The following is a 12,937-nucleotide window of genomic DNA, read 5'->3' as shown; positions in this document are numbered from 1 at the left end:
AAGCAAGAGATACATTTGGTGGATCTAGTCCAATGAACACCAAGACGTTAATAAAAGTCCAAAGTGGGACAGATTTAAAAAAGCAGATACAGTCTCACCCCAATATACAGCAACACAGACCCCCAACACTTTCAAACAGCCCATGCCGGACAGGGGAGCAGTCCTTGAAAATCTTGACCCCCTGCCCCTACCCAAAAAGGACTGTTTACCACACGTTGCAATTGATACCAACCAATTTGATTACAGAACCCATATAATATACAGGCAATTCAAACCACAACCATACAATAATAGTCTTCAAAACAACAGTATACGGTGCATGAAATCTGGCACCTGCTTAAGACTTTATAGTATAACTGCGTAGGCAACAGATCATATGACAAGACCAACGTAAACACTGCAATTTCTATAAGAGAACCGTGTCTGTGAAATTACACGTATCAATCCCAATCCCCGGGTAAGAATAGTCAGGAGCTGTGTGATTCCTGCAAATAGTTTCACCTTCTCAGAAAATAGTGTCTTCTCTAACAAGCGCTCAATGTCACTTTAGCGTGAGTGCAATTCATTCTCTTCAAGTAACCAGACCTGGGGCTTTAATGAAGAGTGACACGCCACGAGTATGAACCGACAAGCATGAAACAGTCTTTCCAGCTAAATACAGATTTAGCAAATAGGTTCTAATCAATGACTTCTAATATCACAGTTTTCTCCACATATAGGTAGTAACCAATACGTTTCATGATTTATAATAATTTCTCAAACTGTAAAATCAGTGGTTATCTTTCTGTTAAAGAAAAAAAAATCTGAGATGAGAGAGTGTTTGTCATATCGCCCACTACATCAGGCAGGCATCTAATGAAACGGCTGTGACCAACGAGACAGGGTATCAGTATTAATTCAGGAAAAATGGGCAGTCTTGATGGGCCAAATGGTTCTGGTCCGCCATCAAATCCTATGTCTCTCTGCAGTAAGACAGGTATACATATCTGCAGTTGGGTGGTAGGTGCAGTAGAACTGGCTGATGGCCTTAAACACATACATTTAGTCCAGCATCCGGTCTCTGATCAACAACAACGGATTCACCAGCGTTAGTTAGGAATGGAATAAGTTATCGCAGCCTAATTAGCGATATTTTGGGGGCTGCTTCCCAAAGATTGTGGTGCTTTCATTACCTTGGTCTGGGAGTTTTCAGTCAACTTGCCCTCACCTGAAAATTACAAATTTAAAATCGCAGGTATTCACATGAACTCACAAACAATCTGCATGGATATGTAAGATGCAAGGGCAGACAACCTTACTCCAGTCTGCTCGGTTGGGTTAACCCTTAACTGACCATTTGACTTCTTGGTGAATAGACCTAACTGAATGGCAGCTCAGCAGAAGAAAGAAAAAAAAAAAAAGGCCACTCGAGTTCACCATGTTAATTAGATAAACAGATAAATATTTACCCTGGAAGCGTCGATCATTGCTATTGTGCTGTCTCCCAGAAACCTATCACACATTTCTGATGAAGTATGAAGTCAGGAAATACCCTGCTTATAATAGGTTCTTTTTTCATGTAAATGATTTCAGCGACAGCGCTTGAATTAAACAGACACAATACAGGTTAATGATGCAAAGTCTTATATTTCAGCAAGTAGGTCAATGGAACAATATTAATAACAGTAGCATTAAGTGGGTTAATGTTGCGCTGCCTTGCAGGTTTGCAAAAAAGGAGATTAATGGGGCAATTTCTTCTGCACAGATGAAGGTTTATCAGCTGATTTATACAGAGCATTTATCCAGATGCTCCGGATACCCCTCCTTACAAAACAGTCTTTTCATATTTTCATTTCTCACCTGCTCACATAAGACCATGTCATCTTGGTTCGCTCTTATTATCTCATCCAGAGTACTACGTTCTGCCGAGTATCATATACTAATCAATACGATTATGAGAATAATGTAATAGCACTGAGATACGTCGTTATAACTGAGTATTTAAGTGCGACAAAACAGTTTGTTGAAGGAAGTAATAGATATTCGACCCTTACAAACGAGGGTCATTTTCGCAACCTTGAAATTCATTTAAATATTCTCTGCCTTAAAGCTGAATATCTCGGTTTATCCTGTTCTGATATAGACCCCCTGAAGTTACTGCCCTGGTTCCTTGCTAGTTTTGGTATATTTAAACTTCTTTGTGATAAGGAGATTCCATTCAATCAACAATATGGAGGTGACTTTTAACCCAGGTTCAGCCACCTTAACCTATAAAAACAAATATATTTATATCTTGTTTACCTGCCAATTTACCTTGTCAGAAAATAGAGCAAATGGCCATACACTGTACAGTATTCAAATGATTTTAATAAAAAAATAGGCCTTAACGTAAATTATACAATAAATTTATTTGAAATCAGTTTCCTGCCTGCCTGTTCATTTCGGACGAAAATGGGGTGGATTTAAAGTTCAGGAACAAAATCCGTTCCCAGACGTCCACATTTACTCTCACAACCTCTCGGACTCTCACACCGTCATTTTTGTTCACTCTCCATTTAGTGGAAATGGTTGGCAGAGAAGGTAGGGAGACATTCAGAGAGTGTGAGAGGTGGGAGTGAAAGAGCCCAAGAACTTTACACTCTCATTCTCATTAATTCTCTCTCTCACGTCTACCTACCTTCTCTGCTAACCACTTCCACATCTTCTTCTTTTTCTTTGTTCTCCCTTCTATCTTCGTCCTCATCTCCGCAGACACAACCTGGTGGGAACTTCAGCCAAAATGGCAATGCTTACAGTGACATCCTCTCCCGATCCTCCAATTGGGGAAGGGGACATAACCGAAAGCGACATTTAACCCTAATTTGAACCCGGAGCAATAGGGTGGCACTTGTGGCGACGTCCTCCACCCGACCCTCTCATAGGGGCTGAGGACGTCACCGAAAGCGTCATCATTTTGTCCCAACACGTACTCAGGGCAATATGGCGGTGATGTCCTCTCCCCAATCCTCCGATCTACATGGTTCAAAAGAGATTTTGTCTTGGTTAATGTTACTGTGCATTGCATTTCTTACACTTGTAAGTGGCAGCCTATCAGCCCACCATAAGTGCATCCCATGTTTTTTTTCCTTTTGTTATTTCTACATTCCCTAAAACCAGCCACACACACACACACACACAATGTAGAGCTTTTTTTGGAACAAACTGATACAAGTGAGATTTTGCACAGAACTTCTTTGACAGATACAGTGGTGATTGTGGGGCCGAATCATTCAACATGGTATGACACTATGACAATGCTTTGATGTGCAGTGTAAAAATGATCCTAAGTCCCTGTCTGTTTTATCATTGCCTGAAAGATCAGGAAGACATTCGAAGCTATGCGCTGTTTCAACCGGAGGAAAAAAAACATTATCTGACACTTAACCTTTAAGCCAAGACGGGAATTGCTTAGCAACATTTTTTGTGAAGGCTCAGTGTGGGGGTCCTCGGTGTCAGAGGTGGTGCTGCAACATGCCAATAACGGTGACTACATTTCTTTCCCAGAGTTCCTGCTCCACCAGACACTCAAGGACTTCAGTATCTAACTTAATGAAGCAAAGTATTTAGGGAAACCATAACACACATTATGTAATGTTCCAGATTACTGTGATAAGCGAAAGTACGGAAGCTGTGATAATTAGCACTAAAAACAATGGACCTCCTGCGTTTCCTCTCTGGGTCATGATGATCATTGCTTAGCTGGTTCTCTTACCCAGGGGTCATGATTCTGATGTTAACAAACCATTTCTATTAGTCGTGTTATTATTATGCAGCACATGAATGTTCAAATTCCCTTACTGCATTAGTCCCTACCACTTCTGATGGGAAGCTGTTCCATTTATCTACCACCCTCTCAGTAAAATTAAAACTTCCTTACATTACATCCAAACCTGTGACCCTAAAGTTCTCTTGTCCTAACATTTCTCCTTCTTTAGAATAATATGAACAGTCATATGCAACCTTTAAAAGCTAGTTTGTATATATATTTCACTTTGCATTGATAAAGGAGCAACATGTCAGATAACCACACTACGGCTTGTCATACCCTTTGAATATATGGATTGTATTAAGCGCTGTGTAGATTGTTGGTGCTAGATAAATAAAAGATAAGAATAAATGATAATACATTCCAGTCTCTTACTTGCAGTCAGTTGTAACGCGTCACCTGGCCCCCACCTCCTCAGCAAGTAATGATAACAATAACGCGGGATAAAGTGGGTAATCATTTTTATGTCCCCAGGCAAAAGGTTAAATATTTTGCTCTTACATGAAGTTCATTTGAATTCAGTTTCACAGATTATTAACTACCTTTCTGGCAAAAGGGTATATTTATTCGCAAGCGGCAATATTTCTATGTTTTGCCTGCTAAAGCATTTAAATCCCCTACGTCAGCCCAAAATGCAGTAACACAAAACCAACTGAACAGAGTTCTGACTTTATATGAGAAATAAAATTATGCATGGGTGCGTCCAGCAGAGTTCATTATTTATTCTCATTATCAGACACAACACTCACAAAAATAATTAAAAAAGAAAACAGCTGGCAAATGTACATAATACTTTTATTTAAAATTTGTATTTGTTCTTCTTTTAACTTTTTTTTTTCCACATATATTTTTAAAAACACAAGCTAGGCCAAAGATCTTCCGAGTCGGACAAAATACCAAACAGATCACGTACTTTCCAGTGGTACGTACTATCTCAGCTGTTCCCAATAATGCCCTCAAAGCCAAATATTTTTTTAGGATTTGACATCACTTTCTTGAGTAATTTATGTCCTTGGGAACCTAAAACTAAATCACAGGGTCCACCTAAATCAATGAGCGTTTGAGCTTTTCACAAACACCCATGGAACGCTTCCATATCTGAGCGGAACAGGCACATGAAAATATATTCGTGTTTCTCGGAGACAGATAAGATCCAGCAAAAAGGGTAATCGGTATACCTCAACCTGCCGAGCACTGTAACGGCACGAGGGCCTGGGCGTTCCACGTGCATCAGTCAAATGTTCCCATATATCGGGAGGAATTTACTAAGCATTGCTGTTTTTTCGTAAGGCAAGTAACTCTTTGAAGCTCTTAGTAAAGCTTTGCTGAGAGATGCCATAGATCTAAAGGTCCTTCTAGATTATTCTGCCGGGAAGGTTAAGTTGGCCCCGACGGTCAAAATTTAAAGTGTAACATTAAAACCCCTCATCGTGCTCCACACACAGTAAACTTAGCACAGTTGTTATTATAGAATGACTTTTTTTTATGAGTTAATGTGTTTACCACTATAGGTCTAAGGCCACAACATAATGAACGGTAAAGTCAGCTTCGTCGCCATTGGATTCCCCCTCCCCCCGTAGCTGTGTGCAAAGATACTAGTCTGGGCCGAGGGTAAAGCAGGAGCCAGCGATACGTGGTTCCTTTGCAAATAAATATTTTACTTTCATTCATTCTATAAACGCCAGCAACACTTTGGGGAGAGTTGGTAGGCGAGTTGTGATTTTAACTTTAATTTTCTCTAGGAAGGAAGGCTGAGCTGGCCCTGTATAATGCCTAATTCAGCGTGTACGGAGACATTGAAGAAACCCTTACTGACGTAACTATACATTATACAGGGTCAGCCAAGCTCTTCCTATAGAAGAAGGTTTGACCTTCATAATGTATAGAGACGCCAAGTTCCTGAAACACAACTCTCCTGACAACGCTCCCTTTAAGGGATATCAGAACCTGGTCACATTTGTGCGTGTAAGCAGAGCCGGCAACATCAAAAATAAACCTTAGCACCTTGAATGCGTTATACATTAAAAGCCTCTATGCTATATGTAAGCAGAGCTCTAATGTTAGATGGGTCTATGCAACTAATATTTTGGGCAGAGTTCACCCTAGTCAGAATAGAGAATAGGCCATTGTGCTCTAACTTAGCCAAGTCATTCTTATTTTAAGATCAGCCTCTTTTATAGCTGTTATTGGTCTAATAACCTGTTACAAAGTCACTGCTATGTAATACAACACTACGGTATTCAGTTACCATCAGGTATTATTACAAGATCATTCAGGCTGTTAATAACACGGTACCTGAAGCTTACTTTAACTCTCTAGGTGCCCAAAGAGAGAAAGTAGGACGCACACCTTTCTGGCCCACAAACAAGAGGCCAGAATAAATTACCTGTGAAGTGGGCTAAACCACAACCTGAAACGCCATTGTAGGGCTCTATATCTTGGGATACTTTGGAATACGATTCATGACCCTTCCTTTAGGAAGAACTTTTCTAGAGTAACGTCACACACTCTTCCTCGAAAATGGAAGCAAACAAATATACTGCAGGTGTTATCTCTGATAACAGGGATATATTATTATAGAATAAATAAAATAATAAGGATTGACATTATAGGTGAGATCTTTGAATTAGAAACCAGTGTACTACTGGCCCCTCTCTATAGGTTAATAGGACTCCAATGCCTTTCTAAACCGGACACCAGTAATTAAATATTTGCAAGCAAATGCGTTGTTCCAAAGAATCGGCAGCATCTACCTCTGATGGCCGGCACTTTATGAACAAGCATTCTACACATCTGAATAGTTGCTAGAAAATGTATTATACGTTACGGTCTTCTACGCCGAAAGTATTCTAGTAATCGCTATAGAAAAATATTTTTATTTTCAGCATTTCACAGAAGTACAGTGAACAGTACTGCTAAAACAGCGTTCTTTGCATCAGCGCACACAGTACTGAAAGAGTGTTACTGTACAGACAATAATTTACTTAAGTCATCTACCTCCCCCTTCTAAAAATATGCTGCCCTTTGGACCATTGCACTATACTGATCTGTACTATTATAACAGAAATGCTAGCAAAAGTAAAGATCAAAGGGGAAAAAAGGTTAAAATATTTCAGACAGAGAAACTCGCGCGTGTTCAGAAAATGACCATGTAGTCTACTTTTACTTCTTACTGGATCGTTCTATTTTTGGAGTCCGCAAGATGACTTTTAAAAAAGACACGACCAAAACACACATTTTTTTACCCGAGATCGGCTGCTGCCACTAGCATTTTTACGTGCAGAGCTGCAGTCTAAGATATAGATACGATATTCACAAACGTACGTGTTATGACAGAATTGTGTGTATAGGGGCAGGCTATGTGCATAACACCAATGGCCCACGAGGCTTGCTAAAGAGTAAGACGACTGCACTAGCTACATTATTTTGGTATTTGTACTAATCTATTTAAGATTACAGTTTTATTTATTATAAAATGTAGTGCCAGGAAAAATACAAATAACCCCTCATATTTTTCCTACATGTTGGCTACTGCAATGGGCCAATAGGAATTACAAACACCATTGTTGACACCACAAGAGTATCGATCATGAGGCAATAAACAAGGTAGTACGTGCCACTTCTGAGGAGCACACATCTTATGATCAATGTTACTGCTACAATTAGCTTAAGATTCGTTGCAGAAGGGATATGTGTTTGGGGTGTACAAACCAAAAGGTGAGGGTAATTATTTAACATTAGCTCACCAGTCAGAATTCTCATTGTTGCAAATCTCTATAAATAATTGTGTAGAATAATCCAGGGCCTCTCAATGATCAACAATCCGTTCTGAACACAAAAGTGTTTTCTACAGAAAAATAAAGCGGAGGACAACTGATGTACAAGTGCATTAGTGGGTACGTGATTTAATGCTTATTCCTGTCAGTGCTATGACTGCTGTTCCCGAGAGCTGCTTGTGACCGGTGTTATTGCCATCTTATAAACTATGCATGCACAGGGATCCAGTCTTCTGAAGCAGATTAATTGTACACTTGACATTACAAACCACCTAGGGCAAGATTTTGTGTGTGTGTGTGTGTCGGTTGGGGCAGGAGGTTGATGTGTTGTGTGTCTGTCGGTTGGGGCGAGAGGTTGATGTGCGTGTGTGTCGGTTGGGGCGAGAGGTTGATGTGTGTCTGTGTCGGTTGGGGCGGGAGGTTGATGTGTGTGTCTGTGTCGGTTGGGGCGGGAGGTTGATGTGCGTGTGTCTGTGTGTATTGGTTGGGGCAGGAGGCTGATAAATGCCATCCCCAGAAAATGGTTTCTGAACCCATACAAGTCACGCAGAGTCTCACACCTCAGCACCCTGGACTATAGACCCCCCCCCCATAGTCCCACTAATTACAGCAACAATACAGATTCTTTAGCAGAGCTCAAACAGATACCTCTGTGGGCCAGCAGCAAATAATGCATATTACATTTTACATTTACATTAATGTGCATTATTTTACCTGGAAGCATAAAAATTAAATGTAAAAAATTCCTTTTGATAAAACGCTGAGGCTCCGGAGCTGCAGCGCACCATCTTATCCTTTCTTTAAAGAAGCAGATCAGGGGCATTTAAATTTGAAATCACTGGGAGCGCTTTCTGTGCATTTGTGTAAGGATTCTTGTTAGACCTTTTTGCCAGTTTGTTGGAGGTAATTATCCGGCACGTGCGCACTGCTGAGCAGGAGACACATTCGATGGACGGCATCTCCTGCAAGGCACATAGCTGAGGGGGGGCACGGGAGACAAAATCAAGAGGACGATTGTCAGGTAACACCCGGCCACCATATGAATTAAAGTGCATATGATGGCTGAGGGTCAAACTGGGGATGACAAAGCGGAACCGGCACTTTAAGGCCAGCGGTCTCCAAATTACATAAATTTGGCCGCTGGCTGGATACACACAGACACACGTAACACACATGTGCAACTGCATGCATCAAGCTAGCGGACGCAAATGCAAAACTCGATCTGCTGCTTGAGCGACAGCATCAATACTTCTACCCAATCTGCCACCATCCCAGAGATGGCCAGTCCCAATTTTATTCTACCGTTAAAAATGTGTAGAATTACTGTATTCCAACTATAACTCCCTCCATTACCAAGAGCCACATATAGAAAAACAGATGGATTACCAAAATTGGAACAGCGACAAATCTGCATCTTATGTACCTGATCAGGTTTGATTGTCAACAAGGTGATTAATGCTGCTTAAAAAAAGGTTACAGCACACTTTCCTCATGAGTGAATATACTTACTCCTAGATCTATATACATTTAATATATGTGCACATAAAACTGGCATCAACAGCATCACCCACTACACACTATGTTCTGATACTTATTAGATGAACACAGAGTGAGCGAAGTTAATTGAGCTTATACTATTTTTGTATTTCTTTTATTATTATTTTTTTTTTTTACATTGGTGGTGCTGCCGCCACATGTTCCATAAAAAATATATAAAAGAAAGGTCAATATTTTACTAACCCCAGAACAAGCCTTTTTTGCCTGACCTCACAAAAGGCAGAAGGAAGCTGCTCAGCCTCTCTCTTTGGCAGTGACTCCATAGCTTTTCTAGCTATTAGTCTAGGGATCAATAAGTAAGGTGTATACGATTCTATATATATGACAAGCAATTGATTCTTATTTCTCTAGTCTGAAAACTGGGCTCCGTGATACACACTGAAAATCATATTTCAACCTTCCTGTCTTATGTGGACACACTAATAGTAAACATTAAAGTTAACCCCACTGGTCCATATTAATAAAGATCATTTCCGGGCCATCAGTAAGCAGGAACATTCTATTACTTTGAATGTGGACTGCTCGGTTATTTTTCTATTTTTTTTTTAGTTTGACCCATTTTTCTTGTTATAAATATAAAAACAAAACACATACATATATTTTGTGTGGCTCTCTGTCTAAATAACTAATGCATTTCTTTTATAAATAATGTCAAATGTCTCCAATGATATACATATATTATTTTTTAATGTATATATATTTTCATATGAGACAACACACATAGTGTTGCACAATTCTTAATTAACACCTTGGAATCTTTTGAACAGTCACATAACACTCACATTTTAGCTTGTAAGCCGACGTCGTTCAACTATCAGGATCTATTTTGGTCCCCAGTCAACCTGGAAATCCTATAGGTCCCAGACTATTATATAATAAAGTATATAAGGTCTGGCTCCCCAGCAAATGCAGTCATCTATATTTGGCCCTCTTTTTTTTATTATTAACACTGGTGTAGGCGAATGCACCGATCGTCTTCACCTTACAGACACTGGCATCCGATAATACTCACCTATAAAACTCACATGGAATACAAGACTAAAATAGAATTTTCCTAGAAACAGGAATTTGGTCATCTTCACATTATCTCAAATAGTTTTTTTTCTAGCTTGTTGTTACATAGCAGTTTCCTAATTAATAACAGAAGCTTTGCTAAGGACAACGGTGTGGATTCCACGCAACTGAGAGGAAATGAGTCGAATTAGCTGTGGCTGCAGGGAATGACCTTTTTATGCGATATATGATATTTTGGCAGAAAAAAAACCAACACACATTAATTGGATAATCATAAACTAACACATCTTTCATATATTCTGCCCCTTTCAGTTGAATGACTCATTTCCAACCGGGGCGCGCACAATCCCGTGCCCACTGTACCTTCCTTTTCATCAAAGTTTATAGATTCCGTCTTTCTTACAAATTCAATCTCATAGTCAAAATGAGGTGTTTTAAGAAAACCTTTTGTAGAGAAAGCAGCATCGGGGGCCTGTGCAGATATGGCCGTAACGCTTGGCGGTTTCTCTGCTGTGTTTAAATCGAGCAGGAGTTTGCACGTTTCCGGGGTTTAGGGTCCCGCTCATGCTTGTCTTTAGAACACAAACATGGAGAACATATGGTTTCAGACAGTCTCCTTAGGCCAAGGCGGAAAACGCTGTTGGATAAGCTGTATATGACACAGTTGCAGAAACTATTGCTTATAGCCAACCACGTGGTGAGGAAGGACAGCGTAGGGTTTTCCAGTGCACGCCAACTTTCCAGCAGAAAATAAATGATGTACGGGAGCCATAGCACGTAGAAAACACTGGTGATGCGGAATAAAACCATGGCGTAGCGTCGATCAGGGCTGTGGCCTGGTCCTGCTTCACCAGCCGATTCAGTTTCATGGCTAGGAAAGCGCGCTCGCCGATCACTAATTTCTTTGGTGTGCTGCCGACAGATGCGGAAGATGTGAAAGTACGTGAAACAAATAACCAGCGCCGCTGGAGCATAAAGCAGGCACACAATGAAGCCAGTAAAGTAGGCACTGGTATGCCACTCAACAGCACACCACTGAAAGATGTCCCCATGATAGCCAGGTTTACCCCAACCAAAAAACGATGGCAGGAAGATCAGACACGAATAGATCCAAATGAGGACAATGCAGAGACGCAATCTACACGGAGTTACTAGCTGGTTGTAGGAGAGGGGTTTGGTGATTGCCAGAAAGCGGTCCACACTGATAAAGGCTAGACAAGCCATGGAAACACTTTTCAGGACAGAAATGATGTATCCAAAAACTTGACATGTCAATGATTCATGAACTCCCGTTGAATAATGGAGGAGTGATAGGGTGGGAACTAAACAACTCACTCCCACCAACAAGTCTGCATACGCCATGGTCTGGATGAAGTAACTGGTAGTGTAATGGTGAAGTAGGGGTGCACAGTGAAAAACAAAGATGACCGTCAGATTACCAGTAATTATTAAAAAGGTTAGCAGCACAATAACGGTTGTTTCCAGTATGCATATGTCCACTGAGTTGTAGTGTCCGATACCCAACGGGCAGAGGTGATAGTCAGATGCATTCCATAACAATCCACTGTCGTTCAATGCCCGCCAGTCAATCACTTGTGACTGGTTCATGGTTTGCCCTGTGAGTCAGCTGGTAGAAAACTGCAGGACACTTTGGAAAACCGTACACTGGAAATGTGGATGTTAAAACCGAGTAGGATACCCTCCACTTCAGAGACTCGTGACCTCCTTTGGTGTTCTGTTCCATCAGTGAGACTGCTTCCCGTAGTCACTCATACCAGGTTCAAAAAATCCACAGAATCCTTTTGCCAATAATCGCTCACCTTTGCATCTCAAAGAAAGGCAGGGAAGGGAAAAATAACACAGCATGTAGGAGAGACTTGGAAGAACGAAACAAAAAGAGGCCGCCGGTTGTCTCTCTTGGGCTCTCTGTATCCATTCTTAGTAAGCACAAAGCACTGCTGCTAAAGAGGACAGACTCCGTATTCTGCACCATGGATGAGGGAAACTAAAAATACATAATAAAAAAAGGGAAAGGGAGAGAAAGAAAACCCTGATGAAAACATTTTCTGCGGGCTACGTTTCGCTTTATGCATAGGCGGGAGACGGGTGGTTGTTTCATTCCCCTGAGATGGTTTATCTTTAGACTCGTAAATTTGAATAAGAGGGAGGGGAAGTCAAGAGGCATCTTAAAATATCTCAACATCTCAGACCCAAGTAGGAAAATCATGGGATATTTTACAGATACCTCTATATCCCCCAGCTGTATCTGCAGAAGAAAATGGAGTAGAAAGAATGGGAAAACCAAACTGTTATTCTTCTTATCCCAACCAATATTAAAAAAAAAGTCTAAGCTACATCAGATTAAATTCTGTGTCTAAGTTATTTTACATTAATTCTAACGGTTAAATAGATGATTTGGGGTCTTTAGTGTTGCAGAGCTGACAAACCTTCTGAAAGCATTGAATCAGCAGCCACATTTTAACAAAGGAAAGTCACAATCCAGGATGGCAATCCTTTTAGTGTTCTAAAACAATGGGGGATGGGGGTTAAATAAGCTTTAATTAACTCTTTAAGTGCAACTGCAGTGTTCAAAGCCTTGTTGTGGCTTATATTCCACACCCCTGGCACTGAAATGGTTAGCAACAAATGGTATGCCAGATTCCCAATTAATAATGTCCCACCCAATATTTTCTTCGGTGAAATCTTAAAATAGAAACCCTGCTACCACCAGTCAGACTAGTCTCCGTACGAACTGGTACATGACATTTACATTACATTTATTTGTATAGCGCCAGCAGATTCCGTA

At 40.6% G+C, this 12,937-nt stretch overlaps 2 protein-coding genes across 5 annotated transcripts in view; both read right to left on the bottom strand.

Annotated features, from left to right (window-relative positions):
* Positions 1-12,937, bottom strand: part of RABGAP1L (RAB GTPase activating protein 1 like) — a 115,709-nt gene that overhangs the window by 64,602 nt on the left and 38,170 nt on the right. The gene's annotated exons all lie outside the window — the stretch shown is intronic.
* GPR52 (G protein-coupled receptor 52) lies at positions 9,752-11,947 on the bottom strand. Its single transcript, XM_053468589.1, has one exon. It carries the CDS (start codon positions 11,737-11,739, stop codon positions 10,648-10,650), a length of 1,092 nt encoding a protein of 363 aa, XP_053324564.1. The 5' UTR covers positions 11,740-11,947; the 3' UTR covers positions 9,752-10,647.

This window comes from Spea bombifrons, chromosome 6 (assembly GCF_027358695.1).
Source record: "Spea bombifrons isolate aSpeBom1 chromosome 6, aSpeBom1.2.pri, whole genome shotgun sequence".
In the NCBI taxonomy this organism is placed as follows: Eukaryota; Metazoa; Chordata; class Amphibia; order Anura; family Pelobatidae; genus Spea; species Spea bombifrons.
Note: the sequence above shows the minus strand (reverse complement) of the source record. Positions and strands in the feature narration are given on the sequence as shown.

What these genes read in the sequence shown, in the direction of transcription:
- GPR52 (XM_053468589.1), bottom strand. Translation starts at nt 11,739, where the DNA reads ATGAACCAGTCACAAGTGATTGACTGGCGGGCATTGAACGACAGTGGA.